The sequence below is a fragment of the Momordica charantia genome, assembly GCF_013281855.1.
Source record: "Momordica charantia cultivar OHB3-1 chromosome 10 unlocalized genomic scaffold, Mcharantia_2.0 BLBB01000010.1, whole genome shotgun sequence".
Lineage (NCBI taxonomy): Eukaryota > Viridiplantae > Streptophyta > Magnoliopsida > Cucurbitales > Cucurbitaceae > Momordica > Momordica charantia.
In genome coordinates this window covers 1,939,337-1,956,265 of record NW_028275158.1, presented here as the reverse complement: position 1 = coordinate 1,956,265, position 16,929 = coordinate 1,939,337, and the positions used below count along the sequence as shown (strand labels likewise).

At 34.2% G+C, this 16,929-nt stretch overlaps 4 protein-coding genes and 1 long non-coding RNA gene across 5 annotated transcripts; 4 read left to right on the top strand and 1 right to left on the bottom strand.

The window, feature by feature from the left end:
- The first annotated feature begins 2,024 nt into the window (after positions 1-2,024).
- KUOX1 (KAR-UP oxidoreductase 1) lies at positions 2,025-5,110 on the top strand. The gene is made up of 2 exons (XM_022285121.2): positions 2,025-2,918; positions 3,869-5,110. Exons 1-2 carry the CDS (start codon positions 2,350-2,352, stop codon positions 4,443-4,445), a joined length of 1,146 nt encoding a protein of 381 aa, XP_022140813.1. The 5' UTR covers positions 2,025-2,349; the 3' UTR covers positions 4,446-5,110.
- Positions 2,609-5,259, bottom strand: LOC148208384 (uncharacterized). The gene is made up of 3 exons (XR_015787234.1): positions 5,120-5,259; positions 3,963-4,245; positions 2,609-2,745 (listed from the first exon to the last, which is right to left on the bottom strand). It is a non-coding gene; the product is annotated as an uncharacterized LOC148208384 (long non-coding RNA).
- A 56-nt stretch (positions 5,260-5,315) lies between these two features.
- LOC111011394 (uncharacterized) lies at positions 5,316-6,678 on the top strand. The gene is made up of 2 exons (XM_022285123.2): positions 5,316-5,582; positions 6,400-6,678. Exons 1-2 carry the CDS (start codon positions 5,321-5,323, stop codon positions 6,564-6,566), a joined length of 429 nt encoding a protein of 142 aa, XP_022140815.1. The 5' UTR covers positions 5,316-5,320; the 3' UTR covers positions 6,567-6,678.
- Positions 6,679-8,445: 1,767 nt separating this feature from the next.
- On the top strand, positions 8,446-12,607 carry LOC111011671 (uncharacterized). The gene is made up of 5 exons (XM_022285527.2): positions 8,446-8,669; positions 10,131-10,455; positions 10,678-10,816; positions 10,919-11,083; positions 11,579-12,607. Exons 2-5 carry the CDS (start codon positions 10,268-10,270, stop codon positions 12,326-12,328), a joined length of 1,242 nt encoding a protein of 413 aa, XP_022141219.1. The 5' UTR covers positions 8,446-8,669; positions 10,131-10,267; the 3' UTR covers positions 12,329-12,607.
- Positions 12,608-13,712: 1,105 nt separating this feature from the next.
- Positions 13,713-16,913, top strand: LOC111011680 (ras-related protein RABD2c). Its single transcript, XM_022285540.1, has 8 exons — positions 13,713-13,916; positions 14,824-14,896; positions 15,612-15,659; positions 15,749-15,796; positions 15,870-15,941; positions 16,024-16,176; positions 16,277-16,380; positions 16,520-16,913. The coding sequence occupies exons 1-8, from the start codon at positions 13,903-13,905 to the stop codon at positions 16,611-16,613; spliced, it is 606 nt and encodes a 201-aa protein (XP_022141232.1). The 5' UTR covers positions 13,713-13,902; the 3' UTR covers positions 16,614-16,913.
- Positions 16,914-16,929: the final 16 nt, after the last annotated feature.

Below are 16,929 nucleotides of genomic sequence, written 5' to 3'. Positions count from 1 at the left end.
TGAATGTATTGTTAGATTTGTTGGTCAATTTTCAAGTAATTTATTAATGTTTGGTTTAAGATTAAAATTTCAATCTCATTCTAAAACAGGAGTTTGATTTTTTAAATTTTAAATTTAATTTAATGAAATTAAAACTTTAAGATTGAAACCGATCAACTCAACCAAATTACAATGCTAAACAGTAAAACTTTTCATTGGTGAAAATAAGTCACTTTAAAATAAAATGAAAGACAAGATTTAAACTTCCAAACTCTAAGGAGAAGTATACTTAGGTTGGCCGGTCAAATATCTTTCAAATAGATCAATCATTAATATTCACAAACTCAAAAATTACAAATTTGACCTCTATGATTTGAGCTTACTTTTATTTAGTCCCTACAATTTCAAAATAATAATTATAGTTCCTATAGATTTGAACTTAATGTCAATTTGCTTCCTTTGACAATTTATATGGCAATAAGTTTATGCTTTTTATTAAGGTTGAAACGAAGCCTAAATCCGAAGAACAAAACTGAAACTTTTAAAACTATAAGGACCAAATTGAAACTAGCCTCGAATCGTAAGAACCAAGTTAAAGACTTCTAAAACATCACTCAAATACTTTACCGCTTAAAATCTCTCAAACGGTTCTTAAAAATAACTTTTTAAAGCAATCTAATTTTTAAAAAATATTTTGTTATTTATCACTAAAAATGGTAGATTTTGAAAACTCACACATAAACCTGTGGATTTTATGGAAATAATAGAAATATGGATGCGACAGTTATTTCTAGAAAAATTTATAAAAATTAAAAATAATAACAAATAAATAGTAAAAAAATTTTATTATTAATCTTATTTCTACAATATCGTTATCGGATCTATGAACCTGACGAAAAATTTTATAATTGCTCGTAAAAAAAGGTATTTTAAAATTTAAAAAAAAAAACCTTTTTTTATGGAGCTAGTGGAGCATAAAAAATTGATAATAACATACTGAAAAAGTAGTTTCCGGCGCAGCTGGACAGAGGTATCAATATGGGGTTCAGAAAATTAAAATTACACACAACCAACCAAATTCTGTTTCTCTTTTGCGGATTTTATATTTTCAATCCCAAAAACTCTCCCTCCTTTTCCTCTCAACTTGCTTCTTATGACACAATTTCTTCTTCTTCTTTTTTTAATTAATATTCTGCAAAATTTTACCCACAATTTTGGGCTCACCTCGTAAATGTTACTGTCTTTTCCTATATATTTTTGCACCAAAAACTTATTAAATGTTTTGAATTATTCCAAATTTATAGTGAAGTTTATTGGTTGAGTTACTGTTTTTTCAAAGATTTCTGATATAATTCTTTAGTAGTTCTAAGTTTTTTCGTGGTTTGGATTTTTGGTTTTTTTTTTAGGTATTTAGTTGATTGGTTTTCTTAATTATAATGAAAAAAAAACCATAAAATCAAGTACTCGACCACAAGACCCAGCCATAGAAAAATAAGTAATCTCGTCTTGCCTAACTACGAGAACTTTTTTTTTTCTGTTTAACATATAGAGATAGAGATTTGACTCTCTAATCTTTTAGTCAATCTCAAAAATTGAGTAACTAAATAGTGAATGAGTTTTCTCCAAAATATAATTGAAATTGTCAATCTAAGGACTAAGCATATCTCACCTAGTTTGGACATATAGTTCAAATCTCCAACTTTACTCGTAGTTGAACAAAGAAAAAAACCTGAAATTAATATTTAAATAAGACTTATTAAACTTTTCTTAGCAGAGTCGTAAATTTTTGTAAGAATCCAATTATATATAAGGTTAAAAAGCATTTTTTGTCCCAATATTTTTATTAAATCAGAGATTTAGTTCACGTACTTTCAAATTATCGCGAAAAATATGCTCTTAGACTGAGACCGAATATGCGTACAAACTATAAATACTGCATTATTGCATAATAAAAATCCACATTCAATTTTGATGAGCTTTTAAACTATAGGGACTAAACTATTATAAATTTTAAATGGTAAGGACTAAATTATCACCGATTTAAAAATATGAGGACTAAAATTAAATTTCAATGAATAAATTACGGGTCCAAAAGTGTTTTTAACCTAAATATAAAATAAAAATCAAACGAGGACAAATTAGAACAACTGTAAACTTAGATAGAACTTTGTGCTAAAAGTGGTGTTTTGGATCCTAGTTCAAAGCCTTCAAAAACCCCATTCTCTGTGAGTATCCTTTTTGGTCTTCATTCAGAGTAACACAGACACAGCGGTTCCTATATAAACCCAACTCTGTGATCGATCACAAACCACCAATTCTTCTGCTTTCTTCTGCCTCATCTCCCTCCTTCCAAATCCAGTCTTCAAACACATGGGGCTGGGAGGCGAGAGTTCAGGCTCATTTCCCACAGGGGAGAGTGCACAAGAGAAAGGCCTAAGCTATGTCCCTAACGCTTATGTGATCCCAGCCCCGCACCGCTCTAGTTCGTCCCGGGAGACTGCCATTATTCCCATCATTGACATGGCCTCTCTAAGATCCACTGATTCTGCACAAAGGTCACTAGCCATTGAAGAGCTCAGAGAAGCTTGCATTCGTCTAGGCTTCTTTCAGGTAAGTTTTAATGCTTCTATTCTTCATTCTGATCCTGAAAAGATTTGTATTACCTCTTTAACTTCAGTTTGTTTTGTTCAGATAATCAACCATAGAATCAATGAAAGGGTGATGGAGGAAGCGCTCGAGCAAGCCTACGAGTTCTTCGACTTGCCACTGAAAGAGAAGATGAAGTACAAGTCAGATGATGTTAGCAGAGCAGTCAGGTATGGGACAAGCTTGAAAGATGGAGTAGACAAAATAAAGTTTTGGAGAGTTTTCCTCAAACACTACGCTCATCCATTGGAAGATTGGATCCACTCGTGGCCCACCAGTCCACGTAGTTATAGGTAACTTCTATATTTTAATTCTCTATCCCTACTTCTAAGCTAATTTTCATTCCTTTTCTTTTCCTGATTACCATGCAAAATTTACTACACAAGAAGGTTGAACAATCAAATTCAACAGAAAGAAACAATTGAACCGCCAAAACAGAGCACCGCTCTGCATATGCTGCCGCCTTTGAACCAGAATTCCAGCTAACAATGTTACTTTTATATGTGCTAAAGTTTAGTCTAGTCTAAAGTTTGGATTTTACTACGCAAAGACATTCATGAACCACAAAAATAGGAGTTGAAACGCACTCACCCTGCAATCAAAACATAACAATTTATAGAGGTTAAAAAACACTTTTCGTCCGGTACCTTCATTAAGGTAACAACTGAACTTTAGTTTGAAACGACTTTACACTTTCACATTAGTAACAATTTAATCTCTAATATATAGCAATTGAGTTATTGTAGTTTAAAATCTGTAATGACTTAGTCCTTAGTAAAAAATATTGTTAAGATTTAATAGGATTTATTATATATCGATAAATTGACGAAGAATCAAATGTGTTTATAAATTACAAAAAAAATCATTATATAATTAAAATCCACACGTAATTTTAATGAGATTTTCTATAGCAGGGATTAAATTGTTATAAATTTTAAACTATAAGGACTAAATTGTTACGTAAAGTTTATAAACTAAATTGTTACACATTTGAAGGTAACTTCCTCCTTTGCAAACAGGAGTTGATGTGGATACCCACAAATATATTGACATTTTTAGTTTTGAAAATGTTAGATGGAAATCAACAGATCTAAAAAGAATCACCAAAAATCACTAAAAAAAAAGATACTTCCCAGTTCCCCCACCTCACGTCAATATGAAATCTTTTGCTATGGAAAGACCGACATGTCAACAGAGATTTTACTTCGAAGAAATGAAGATCCTGGGTGCATATTTTCTTCAGGGAAAAGATGGGAACATACACCAGGGAGGTGAGAAAAGTGGGCCTAGAAGTAATGGAAGCCATAACTGAAAGCTTGGGTTTGTGTCCAACATACCTCAGCAGCAAAATGGCTGAAGGAGTCCAGGTAGTGGCAGTAAACTGCTACCCGCCATGTCCACAGCCGGAGGTTGCGCTCGGGTTGCCGCCGCATACAGACTACAGTTGCATAACCACAATTCTTCAAAGCAGCGAGGGCCTTGAAATCATGGACATGGCTGATGGGACATGGAAGCTAGTTCCAAACATTGATGGCGCTCTGCAAGTCCATTTGGGTGACCATGTGGAGGTTCTGAGCAATGGTCTATACAAGGGCGTTGTCCACAGAGCCACGGTCAATTCTGAAAGCACAAGAATCTCCATTACCAGTCTGCACAGCTTGGGAATGGACGAGAAAATGAAGCCTGCAGAAGAGCTTGTGGATCAACAAAACCCAAAGAAGTATAAAGAGAGCAGCTTCAATGATTTTCTCAAATTTCTCTCCAGCAATGATCTTGGGGAAGGCAAGAGCTTCATCAACACACTCAAGATCCAGGAGTAACATTATGATTTATGAAGGTGATAATTATTACAATAAAACTAAGCTACGTATGGTAGGAATCGAACTAGAAAGGGAAAACAAAGAAAGAAAGAAGAAAAACAGTGGTTGTCTTTAGCTTTTGTGCTCTCCATTGGTTATATCCTTTTTCCCCCCTTTATTGTGAGTGTAACAGTGATTTTTATGGGGAGTCTAAGATTTTTATTGGGATTGTTTCAAGCACTGTAATGTTTTCTTTGAATGCTTCTGTTTTCACAACATGTTATCTGGAGAGTTCGCTCTCTTTATTAATACAATATAATAGTGTTTTTCACATTTATGGACGTGATTTCTTCAACTTTCTTGGACTTTTCTATGTCAAATAAATATTATTGTTCGAGATGTGAAACATGAATCATGATACAGAAATTAGCAAATGAGATGATAAATGGAAAAAAAAAATGAACGAAAAGATTGATCTCTCACAAGCCGGTTCAATTCATATAGATTTTATCGATTTTGATCCATTTCTGTTGGACAATCATTTCGGTTTTCATAAGAATAGTTTCGGAGTGAGATTTATTTCTGACGATGAAAAAATCGAGCCGAACCAACCGATTTAGGAGGAAGGAAAAAAAACAGTGGTAAACGAAGGCAATTTAGACAAAGTCAGACTCAAGAAAAGTCAAGTTAATTACCAAATGATGTGCTCGCCTTCAGTCAGGCCATATATCAAACAGATTAGTTGCAATTCAAAAGCCGATTCTTATTGCTTCGGCTACGTTTTCTCCCTGCCGTTTCCACCATATCTCGCGCATCGACACACGTTCAGTCTCACTTCTCGGCCTCTCCATTTCCTTCTCTCCTCGTCGTGAAAGAGAATTTGAAAGGAAAAAAAAATGTACCGATCGGTGAGCTGGAACCGATTCTCCGACGAATACTACTCGCGGTCGTCCCCGGCGCTGGTGCTGTCCTCCAAGCCCGATCAGGCATTGGGATTGTCGTCGTCGTTTGGCGCTAATGAGCTGCCGACGAACGATCCCGTCGCTGTGATGGTGAAGCGAGAGAAAGCGCGAGTCAAGTTCGCTGAAACTGCTGTGCATGTGATTCCTCTCGTTTTGCTTCTCTGCGCCATTGTTCTCTGGTTCTTCTCCAATCCAGGTAAGAAATTGATCATGACGCAGGTAGGTTCCGAATTCTGCTTCCTTGAATCTTTCCGTCCCGCCATTGATTTTCCTGGAAAGTGAAAGGAAAATTCCCTCTTCTGTAACTGAAAATTATCCATTAATCCAACAAATCCAGCCCTTTCAGTTCTTCCGAGAAGAAGAAAAAGGGTTTATTCATATTTCATTTATATAATTTGGACCAAACTAAATTTTAATTTGTTTCATGATTTTATTGCAATATTTTTTTTTTATATAGTTCTCTTCTTTGTTCGACGAATGAGATTTTTCTTTTTAAGGTAATTTATATATTTATCTACCACGCTACAGTGAAATAAATAATAACATTATTTTACCAAAAATAAAAAATTCATGTGAAGTGATATTGAAATTTTGGATTTAAAAATCAACATAAACCTATGATTTCTACACTCAAATCCACGTATTCATACTGATAATTTTGTCTCTTCGTAGGGATGAGTCTATATTCAAAGAAAAATATATATCATTAATTCAAATGTTATAATAATTAATAATACTATAAGTATTATTTTTAACCTTTCAGCTGAATTTTGAGTTTATAAAAAATAAAAATTAATTATAATTTAAAAAAATTTTAAAAGTAAAGTTATAATTTTATGTTCTCAACCCAATTTCAATTTCATCACCTTTTTTTTTTTTTGCTGAAACACGTGTAATATTATAAAACGAAAAGAAATATAGAATGTTGATCAAAATTCTAGAGCATTTTGAATTTATATATTTGATTATTTTTTTAATTTATTTTTTCTGAATCTATGGTTTTTGATGTGCAGAAATAGATGTGGGGATGAGAGGGGAAACAATTGCAGCAAGAATAGAAGGATTGACAATAGAAGGAGAACTTGAGAGTGAAATTCCAATTTTGGACACAGCCTCCTCTCACCATTCAAACCAACTTGATGATCCATCCTCTATCCTCAAGATCAAGAGATTTATTTGACCCTATTCCTTCTCACCTTTCCGTCCTATCTTAGGTCTTGACTTATCTCTACGGATGAATCTTGTAGAAGAATTTTTAGATTTTCGAGATATTAAATACTCACTGATGTTCATGTTACGCGAGTTGACACTCTCTATGTCTATACATCTTTGAATCTAATGTTATTGTTCATGTAGTACATTATTGTATATTATAACTAATTTAAAGTTATAATTATCTAGAATTTTGAATCAATTTGACTTTATTAATACGGTAGACTTGTTTGGAGGACTCTTTCATTAAGACTCATTTGACTTTCTACCATTAGTTCAATGTTAAATATTGTAGGTTCTAAATGATGTTTATTTTGTGATTGGATCAAGATTGTAAATTTTTCTATCCATTATTTTAGATGTATGTATTTGACAAATAATGAGAAAAATAATAAATTGACATAATTTAATAAATTAATTATTAATTTAAGCTTAATTATTGAGTGGATAAAGTACTTAAAAGATTGATGACTAATTTCATTTTTGCAAAAAATAAGAAATTAATTAAATCTATAGAAGATTCTCCTATATATATATATATATATATATATAAACTGAGAAGATTCCCCTATATATATTAAAATTGCATTTAGTAAAAGATCATTAAAGTAATCTAACTATGGAACTATTCACTACTTCATTGAAAAAAATCACAGAGATTTACAAAGAATTTTGGAAGTACATTATAATTTTGTAATACGGCAAAATTTATTGATTGTCAGAACAATGTAATTTACAAATCAAAATAAAATAATAAAATAGACTTTTTATCTCATACTTTGTTTGTATTTGGTCCTTAAAATTAAAAAAACTATTTTTGTCTTTCAAATTTAAATTTTGTTTCAAATTAGTCTTATAGATTTAAAAAAGTGGCATATTTAGTTTCAAAAGTATAATTAGAATTGACCTTTTTGCCTACATTTATTATGTCATCTTGATAGTACCACAACCCTTCCTTTTTATCATCTCCATCTTAACATTCAAATGAACTACATTATAATTTACAATGTGATTCAAGTTTCTTAGCAATTAACTTTTTGATAATTGGGAGTCGAATTTTTGCTCCTCTATATCAAAGGTATCTGCGTCCGCCCCAAAGCTCAGATCAAAGAAATATCAAAAGTTTTGGTATTAAGCTCACTAAAACATCCGAACTTGAGACTTCCAAATCAGTACGATCAAGAAGTCTCAATCCCTTGCCAACTAAACTACCCCTTAGAAGTAGTAATCAAACTATTAACTGTCACACATTATGGTTTTGTTAGGAACCAAATTCAAAACTAACGGGCCAATTAAAAACTAAAATTTAAGAACCAACCATCTCATTTTTTAAACTCAAGAATCATATTGAAATTAAATTTAAATCTCAAGAAGCACCTTAGGGAACAAAAGCCTAGTTTTCGTATAAAATTTTAAAATATCTGCATTTAAAATTTACTTATATAAAATTGTATTTTTAAAACTAAACCTTATTATGGTTGATAAACTTTCATCATTCCTTTTAATTCACACAATTTCAAATGTTATTTTTTAGCCTTAAAATGCACATAAAAAATGATTTAAGATTGTTTATTTATAAATTTGTTTAATAAAAACTAATATAAACATGTTTGTTTGTTTTTTTAGTACAATGTTTGTTCATTTCCTTGATGAGTAAATATACCTCTATACATTTATTTGAAGCTTTTTTTTTTAGATTTTTACAAATTTATTTGAAGCTATACAATAGGTTAGATGTTAATTTTTTTTTTGAGTTATCATACTTATGTTCAACAATTAATACAAAATTACGATAATAATTTATTATCAGTTTAGACATTAATATATAATATTTAAAAATCGTGCCGAAGACTTCTCTGAAAGTCATCTAAAATTAGGGCAAAATTTATCTCCTCCCTCTCCCTCGAAGCCAGCCGCCGTCGCCCAGTCGCAAGTTGCAGTCGCCGTAGTCCATCGCCGCTGTCCAGTCGCCGTGAGTACGCCGTGGGTCTCTTCGTTCGTGAGTTTGCCGTTTTCGGTTCAGATCTATAAGAAGGTCACTTCGTTCGTGAATTCACCGTTGCCGTTTTCGGTACGCGAGTTGCATTTCATGCTCTGTTTTCATTTAGTTGTTTTACAAAGTGCAGCACACAGATTTGGACATCCATTTTACTCTTTTTTAATTAAAAAAAATTGGGAGTGATATTACGGAGAGGCAGAGGCGTGGGGTTTGGATACGATCTGCTGAGTCAAAGAGTCCAGATCGATTGGATAGTGACTGTTAGAAATCAATAACATACATTTCGAGGTAGAGCGATACATGGACATAAGATTTGAGATTCTTTTGTTATCTCTGTGTCTCTGATCTAGTCTTGCTTTCGAGGAATGAAAGAGGGATTCATTTCTGATGGCTTCTGTTTGAGTTGGAAATTACTAACATTTTGCAAACAAGAATAAAATGTTTTGGGTGGTGTAGAGATGATCCAGATTGTTGTAATTTTGGAAACTGAATTGTGGGGCTTGGTTGAACTAGATTATGAGTTTGTTGTGTTCTAGTTCTTTTTTATTCCAGCTATGGAGTAAATTGAGTCCTATGCCCCTTTATGATATTTAATAACAATGAATTTATCTTAACAATTTCCTATCCAAATAATTTATCTTAACCATTTAGTTGATATTAATTAGTAACAATTAAGTAAATTTTTAACCGTTTAGCTAAATTTTTATTAGCTGAACTGAATTGTTATGTTTTTGTTTTTTTTAATGTTCTTCTTTATCTTATGTAGTCAAAGTGTACAACCTAAAAATCTACATTTCACCCCTTGATATGATATCAGTAGGATTATGGAAAAGACAGGGATGAGGCTAGAAATTTATGGCTTTTAAGGCTCTTAGAGGGAAATTAGTCCAGAAAAATTGTGCATGTACTTATGCTACGGCTGTGCTATTGTCTATTTTTCATGTTTTGAATTTCTAAATTTTTGCATGTTGGTGTCTTTGTGTTCATTTTGTAAGTTTAGTTATTTATATTCACAAGTTATGAGAACTTGAGTTGTTTATATGTTCATAAAGCATTGATAGAGAGTTGATAAACTTATTTGTGCTGGTTTTGATACAATTGTTGTGATTATCATGCAGGTAGTCATAGCTTATGTCATGTACATATGGTTTCATTATTTGAACGAGTTGGTGTCTTTATGTTTATGCTTATGCTTTTGATTATTGAGTCTGTTTTTTGCATCATTTATGATAATATGAGGTTTTATATGTTGCAATTCAAGGAAATGTTTTATAGTTTGATTTTTGGGATCACAATGTCTTTGATTTTATTATTTGAGTTCTTTCAATAGCTTGATGGCTTTTGATTCCCCTTACTGGTATTTTCCTCGGAGCATAATACATCTTGCATGGGTGTCTTTAATTGGAGTGTTATGACTACCCTGCTGTGGTAGTCATAGCTTATGTTATGTCCATACACAATTTTCTGTATATAAATATATATTATATATGTAATTTAAATTCTTTTTCCTAAATCATTTTGGGCCCCAATCAGATTATTGGTGAGCCAAAAATTTTGCGGGCTCGCATAGGCGGTGGCGGCAACGATCCGATTCCTATTCCGAAACTTTGATTTCTTCTTAACAAAACCATTGTGCCGGTTGTGGAAAATTTTGGAGGAAGGTTAGAGACATGGCGTTGAAGTTTCTGAACAAGAAAGGATGGCACACCGGTAGTCTCCGGAACATAGAAAACGTGTGGAAGGCGGAGCAAAAGCACGAGGCTGAGCAGAAGAAGTTGGACGAGCTTCGAAAGCAGATCCAGGAGGAGAAAGAGCGCCAAGAGTTTCGTCTTCTTCAAGAACAGGCCGGACTTGTTCCGTATGTTTTTCTTTTTTCTTTCTTCTCTGTCCTCTATCCTTTAGTTTGCAGATTGTATATTTAATTGCTAGTCTATGAGTTTCAAATTTGATTGCTGAATGGATGAAGATTGAATTGAAGGTGTGCCCTAGGTTAGAGTTATTGTGCAGCGATGGATTAGGGTTTAATTTGTGCAACTGGTTTTACTAATATTCGATTTTTTCGTCGATTATGGTGTTCTAGGAAGCAAGAGAGATTGGATTTTCTTTATGAGTCGGGTTTGGCAGTCGGGAAAGGTAGTAGTTCTGATGGATTTAAGAGTCTCGAAACCCTGCCAAGTACATCTGCTATTGTGGCCACCACTGAACCATCTAGCTCCAAGGTATTTTCTCTCTTGTTGGCTTTGTTTTGTTAACTTGTGTGCTCTTGCTATCTCTTCACACTGCAGGTTTGACCTTGACACACTTTTGTGTTGTTTCTGCAGGAAGCTGCTGCTCCCGGAGCTTTGTTTGAGAACAAGCCTCATTCTGCCAATGATTCATGGAGGAAGCTCCATTCTGATCCTTTGCTTATCATTCGGCAGCGTGAGCAAGAAGCTCTTGCACGTGTAAAGAATAACCCCATTCAGATGGCTATGATTCGCAAAACTGTAAGTTCACATGTTTTTTCTCCTACTGTTTTATCTTCTCCATATGTTGCTTTAAACGCTATTAAGTTCTAGGACTTTTATTGTTATAACAGGGGCCATGGAAATTATATGGAAATATCCTTTCATTCAGTATTTGTCTGGGAAATTCTCTGAACTTTTCTATAGACACTACTATGTGGTAGAGAAAGTTGGTGGCTTATCTTAATTCTAAGTTATCCTTTTGAGTTGATGTAATGGATATCTCTGCATGTCTGACCCTTAGGATAGGAGCTAAAGATGAATCTATGATCTGAAATTTCTTTCTATATATCGTCATGACCGGTCAATAGTCTAGAAAGTGGAAGCTTTTGTTAAAAGAATTTAGAATGTTCCATATGATCATTACGGTTCTTGTGATAGAATATCTCTTTCAACTGATATCGTTGAATGCTGCAAGCTCTTTCCCTTATTTGACTTTAAGTTTGGACCTGAGGATTCCATTTAATATATATGTAGGTTAAAGTGGAAAAACACAAGGAAAAGAATCCTGATGACAAAAGAAAACGAAAGAAGCACAACCATAGTAAATCCAAACGTCATAAAGATTTTTCTTCCGAAAGAGATTATGATTCTGAAAACGCCAGCCCTGAGAGGCAGAGGAGACATGATCGTGACAAAAGTTCAAAACACGATCATTTTTATTCAGAAGATAGAAGGAGCAAAACTGATTTTAAGAATGAGAGGGTTCATGACAGAGGCTCGAAATATGCTGCACATTCGACTGATCAGTCAGATCGAAAGACGTCCAAAACCAGTACTCATGGTTCTGCAGAGAGACATCATGACAGATCAAAGAGAGAGAGAGATTCTTATGCTAGCAGTGAAAAGAACAGCAGAAGAGTAGGGGAATTGAGATCTTATGAATCTAATTCTTCTGAAACTCCTCACGAGTCACGCCATAAGCATCGTAGGACCATTAATAAGCTTTCAGAAGAAGAGCGTGCAGCTAGGCTGCGGGAGATGCAGCAGGATGCTGAGTTACACGATGAGCAAAGATGGAGGCGTTTGAAGAAGGCAGCTGAGGATGATGCCCTAGAAGCCAAACAAGCTGCAGAGCCATCAGGCAAAAATTTCTTGGATGCTGCTCAGAAACGAATGTATGGTGCTGAGAAGGGAGGAAGCTCAACAATCGAGGAGAGTATTCGCCGTAGGACGTACTATTCACAGGGTAAATCTGAAATTGAAGCCAATGCTTTTCGAAGGTGATGAACATTACTTGTATACTTCGCTCATGGTTATTGTATAGTATCTTGTTTTCAGTGTGTTGCCGTTGACTCAATGAAGAATCATATTAAAAAAAAAAATCAATCAATGTGATCCGAGTCTGTGTTGACAAAATTTATATACGGTTGTTTAAATTGTTGTAGTTTGTATTGGTATTGATATTGATTCTCTGCCTCTTCTAACACATGGAGGTTAGGACCTTTTAAGATGTCATTTTATATTTGTATATATTTCATTTATTGAATGAAATGGTTTGTATCAGTGCTGCACCATATAAAAATGGTTGCTACAAGGCTAGCTCATTTATGATATGATATGACACGACTTTTATTGAGCTTCATGCTCGATCACAGTGAATAGACTACGAACTACTTAAGCCAACTTATACAACATAATATAGTTGAGCTACAAGCCACGTCCTGTGAATAAGTTATATGCATTTATTGCCGTGCTATGCTGGGTAAGTTATAATTTTATCAATATGAAAATATTTCTATACTTTCTATATGCTACGTCAGCATCATATTAAAAATGATGTGAGATTCATGAATATTAAAAATATATTTATAATATTTATTTTTGGCCCTTTGATACCAATTAAGCCAACCTCCGCTCATAAAGGGCCAATTTCGATTACAAATTATGAGATTGATCAATTCCAAATTATGAGATTGATCAATTCCATGTGTTCCAAGACTATTAATTGGGTCAATTTTTTGAGTGTCTTTTTTTTTTTAAAAAAAATTCCATATCAATGCCTGCACCTTTTCCCAGAGATTTTAATTCAGAGATTTCCATTTCTGATTGCATTACTTCAAAGATTCCCGTTTCTTAGAGGAAGTTGGCTTGATACGTTGCAATCAGAAACAAAAATCTCTGAATTAAAATCTCCCTAAAAGGTGCTGATTTTAATTTTCCTCCTTGACTTTTGAGCCTAATTGAGATAGATATCTCCCTCACATATAGTGCTAGTGGCATCTATTTTCTAATACAATAAATTGCTATTAAAACATATATTTATAAAAATAACATCAACTCCATACCAATGTCAAGCTGCAACTCATCCAACTAATTTTTCCCAAAAAAATTGTCAGATCCTCTGAGTCAGATGTTTGTGGGCTTATTTTGTTGGGCCAGGGTCCACTTGGCCCATTTAGATTAGGGCCCGGCCCGCATAAACTTTTTATTTTTATTTTTATTTTTAAATTTCACTCATTCATGATATAATTTGTTTTCAGGCGTAGTGCATTCCATCTCCCACTAAGAAGGGGGTTGTACTGCGAATATTCGGAGTTTAAGGAGAAATATGCAATTTCAATAAGTTCGGTGGCTAAAACGTGATTTGCAAACTTTTCTTCTCTCTCTCTCTCTCTCTCTCTCTCTCCAGTTCTACAAATCTTTATTTCACCTTCTCGCTTTGTCTTCAACTTTTATCACTCTCTCCCTCTTCAAATCTCTCATCTCTGCCCTGTGGATCGCAGACCGGTCTGAATTTCCCTGGACCGGTTCAACTCCGGTTGAAATTTCCCTCCTAGATCACCATTCGCCCAACAATCATGAATCCTGAGTAGTAAGTCGCTTTATTGATCGATTCTTTTTCAAGTAATTCCTGTATCTGAACAATTTTTTGTTTTTTGTTTGTTTGCCGAGAAATCATATGGGGGTAGTTTCAATAACTTGGTTTCAGTTTTCCTTTTTTTTCTTGTTTAATGTTTGCTGGTTCTTATATCTGTTCTGGGAAGACCTATTTTTGTCAATTTTGCGGTTCTTTGGATCTGTGATTCGCATGTTTCTTTACGAGGAATAAATTTTGTAATGGGGTGGTTGAAATTCGATTGTTTTTGTTTTTGGGTTGATTGACACTACTGATTCAAAGCTTTTGTTCAGTTAAATAAAGCAGAATTCGAAGCGTTGAACGAGGTTGGTTTGTGTTTTTTTTAGTTATTTTGTTGAGAAAATGGAAGCAACTCCTTTATAAGTTTCCTTGTCTTCATCCATTTGCTTTTCCTATTTGAAGTGGTCGACAAACATTTCGTGAATTTTATATGGATTAGACATTTTTTTGTCTATTAATATGATTTTTGTTTTCTCAGATGCGAAGGCATTGTTTCTCCCTATTTATATATATAAAATTAAAATTATTCTACTTCCTACTGGTTTCCCATTGACATGATTAACTTGGCTGAACCACCCACTTGCTTTGATTTTTGGTTTCTCAAGTTGAAGGATTCGTAACATTATGATTTAAATAATCACCTCATGGTTCTGCGCCTGTGGGTGTGTATTTATCGTTTTTTATTCAAGCAAATGATTATTAGTGTAATTGGCTGGCTAAGAATGTGCAAAACAGATCCCTCGAAGAATCTTACAAGTATTTGCCGATCAGCGTTTCTGATTTAGCATTTCTTTGGGAGATTTCGAGTAGTTGAGTTCGTAACATCTCCATTTTAAACTTTTAATTTGGTTTTCTCTGATAGTGACTACTTGTTCAAGCTCTTGCTTATTGGAGACTCTGGAGTTGGCAAATCATGTCTTCTATTGAGATTTGCTGTAAGTTTCATGACCATATCACTTTTCGTTCTTCATTTGTTACTCATAGGTTATATGCTATATATGCTCTCTTTCACTTTCATTGATCTCAAGGGTTTGAGATAGTCTATCTCCTATTACATTCAGATTCTTATACTGTGGATTAGTGAATCTAGACTCATAGTGCTCGTTATATATCAATTCATCCCTATAGCTTCAAAGGGATGCAAAGAAAATGAATCATGTGCATCCTTTTTAATTTGATATCCATGAGCGTCCAGGCCAGCTTGCACGCACCTTTAACTAATTTCATGGGACAACTTTCTAACCCTAGTATTTACTTTAGCGTTTATTTCCATAATAATTGAAACATTTGCTTGAATTAAGAAGCTCCAGAAGTTCTTTTCAAATAAAAGATGGAGAACTGGGATGTAGATGCTGGAAGTTATTGAAGTCAAAGATCTTGAATTTGAGAGCATCTTAGTCCTTAGAAATGTTATCATATCTGTGGGCCGGTGGCATCAGTGGCATGTTATCCATCTTTTTCATTATCTATTCCTCACTTACACTCTCATGGTTCTGAAGACATTGCTTTCTTGTGCGTCTTCATCTTGGCAGCTATTAAACTGCCTCTGTGCCAATCCTTTTTTCTTGTTTGAACGGTTGATTTTCTTGTAGATTCATCAATAAACATAAACAGGATGACTAATTAGTTTCTTTTGTATCTTATATACAGGATGACTCATACCTGGATAGTTATATTAGCACCATTGGAGTTGATTTTGTAAGCTTTTATGATCCTTGAAGTTTATCCCGGTTCTATTTTTAATTATATACATGTGAACTGATCACTTAAAGATTTTGATGTTCTAGAAAATACGCACTGTCGAGCAAGATGGAAAGACAATTAAACTTCAAATTGTGAGTCTCTCTCTCCTTATCAATAAAAATAATGAATCTGTAAGTTTTCTTCTCTGATTCCTGTAGTATTCAGTGGGACACTGCAGGACAGGAGCGTTTTAGGACCATCACTAGTAGCTACTACCGTGGAGCACATGGCATAATAGTAAGTTTTATGTATTGTAACTTCCAGCATACAAGTTTTCTCTAGTCACAGAACTCTGAGTTTGTTTATCCTGTTGGTTCAGATTGTTTATGATGTAACAGACCAGGAGAGTTTTGAGAATGTTAAGCAATGGTTAAACGAAATTGACCGTTATGCAAGCGAAAATGTAAACAAGCTTCTAGTTGGCAATAAGTGTGACCTCCCTAATAAAGTAGTGTCATATGAATCAGCAAAGGTAAAAGTGATATTTTCTTTCAGTTTATATTTGTTGACTGGAATTGTTGAAAGCCTCGGAGGCATGAGTAAAAATTTCATTAACGACTGCGTTTCCAAAGGCATTTGCTGATGAGGTTGGGATTCCATTTATGGAGACGAGTGCAAAAGATGCAACCAATGTCGAGCAGGCATTCATGGCCATGACTGCCGACATTAAGAACAGGTATCTCCCACACTCTCTCAGAATGTGCTTGTGTGAAAAATGCTAGTAACGTCGAAGGCACAAAGTAAACCAGATATTTTAACTTCATAGACCACTTGATGAACAATTACCAATTTTCTTTCCCTACATCTTCTTACAGGATGGCAAGTCAGCCAGCAAACAATGCGAGGCCTCCGACAGTGCAGCTACAAGGGCAACCCGTTAACCAGAAGGGTGGATGCTGCTCCTCTTAGTCGCTTCTACCGATATTCCAAGTATGCACGGTGCGCATAATATCAAGTGCGTTTGAATCTCTTTCTCTATGAAGTTTCCGAATCCCATGAAGACCTTTAATTGTCACAAAATGGCTTTCTGTATTATCAAAGCAGTGGTATTCTTTCATCTTTTTTCCAATACTTGTTTTAAGCTGCTGTGGGGACCTTTTAATTTATAGGTATAGTTCAATCCACTGTCAGGTTATTTGCCTCATTAATATTTGTATGACTTTAGACAGAAAATAGTGGAGCTTAACAATGCTCAGCTTTGTGGTGTCATTCTATTTTGTGTTGA

Bases quoted from the DNA above. Each gene is read 5' to 3' on its own strand.
- KUOX1 (XM_022285121.2), top strand. From the start codon at position 2,350: ATGGGGCTGGGAGGCGAGAGTTCAGGCTCATTTCCCACAGGGGAGAGT. The intron at 2,919-3,868 runs GTAACTTCTATA...TATTTTCTTCAG, and splicing joins ACCAGTCCACGTAGTTATAG to GGAAAAGATGGGAACATACA.
- LOC111011394 (XM_022285123.2), top strand. From the start codon at position 5,321: ATGTACCGATCGGTGAGCTGGAACCGATTCTCCGACGAATACTACTCG. The intron at 5,583-6,399 runs GTAAGAAATTGA...TTTGATGTGCAG, and splicing joins CTGGTTCTTCTCCAATCCAG to AAATAGATGTGGGGATGAGA.
- LOC111011671 (XM_022285527.2), top strand. From the start codon at position 10,268: ATGGCGTTGAAGTTTCTGAACAAGAAAGGATGGCACACCGGTAGTCTC. The intron at 10,817-10,918 runs GTATTTTCTCTC...TTGTTTCTGCAG, and splicing joins CTGAACCATCTAGCTCCAAG to GAAGCTGCTGCTCCCGGAGC. The intron at 11,084-11,578 runs GTAAGTTCACAT...ATATATATGTAG, and splicing joins TGGCTATGATTCGCAAAACT to GTTAAAGTGGAAAAACACAA.
- LOC111011680 (XM_022285540.1), top strand. The intron at 14,897-15,611 runs GTAAGTTTCATG...TCTTATATACAG, and splicing joins GTCTTCTATTGAGATTTGCT to GATGACTCATACCTGGATAG. The intron at 16,381-16,519 runs GTATCTCCCACA...ATCTTCTTACAG, and splicing joins ACTGCCGACATTAAGAACAG to GATGGCAAGTCAGCCAGCAA.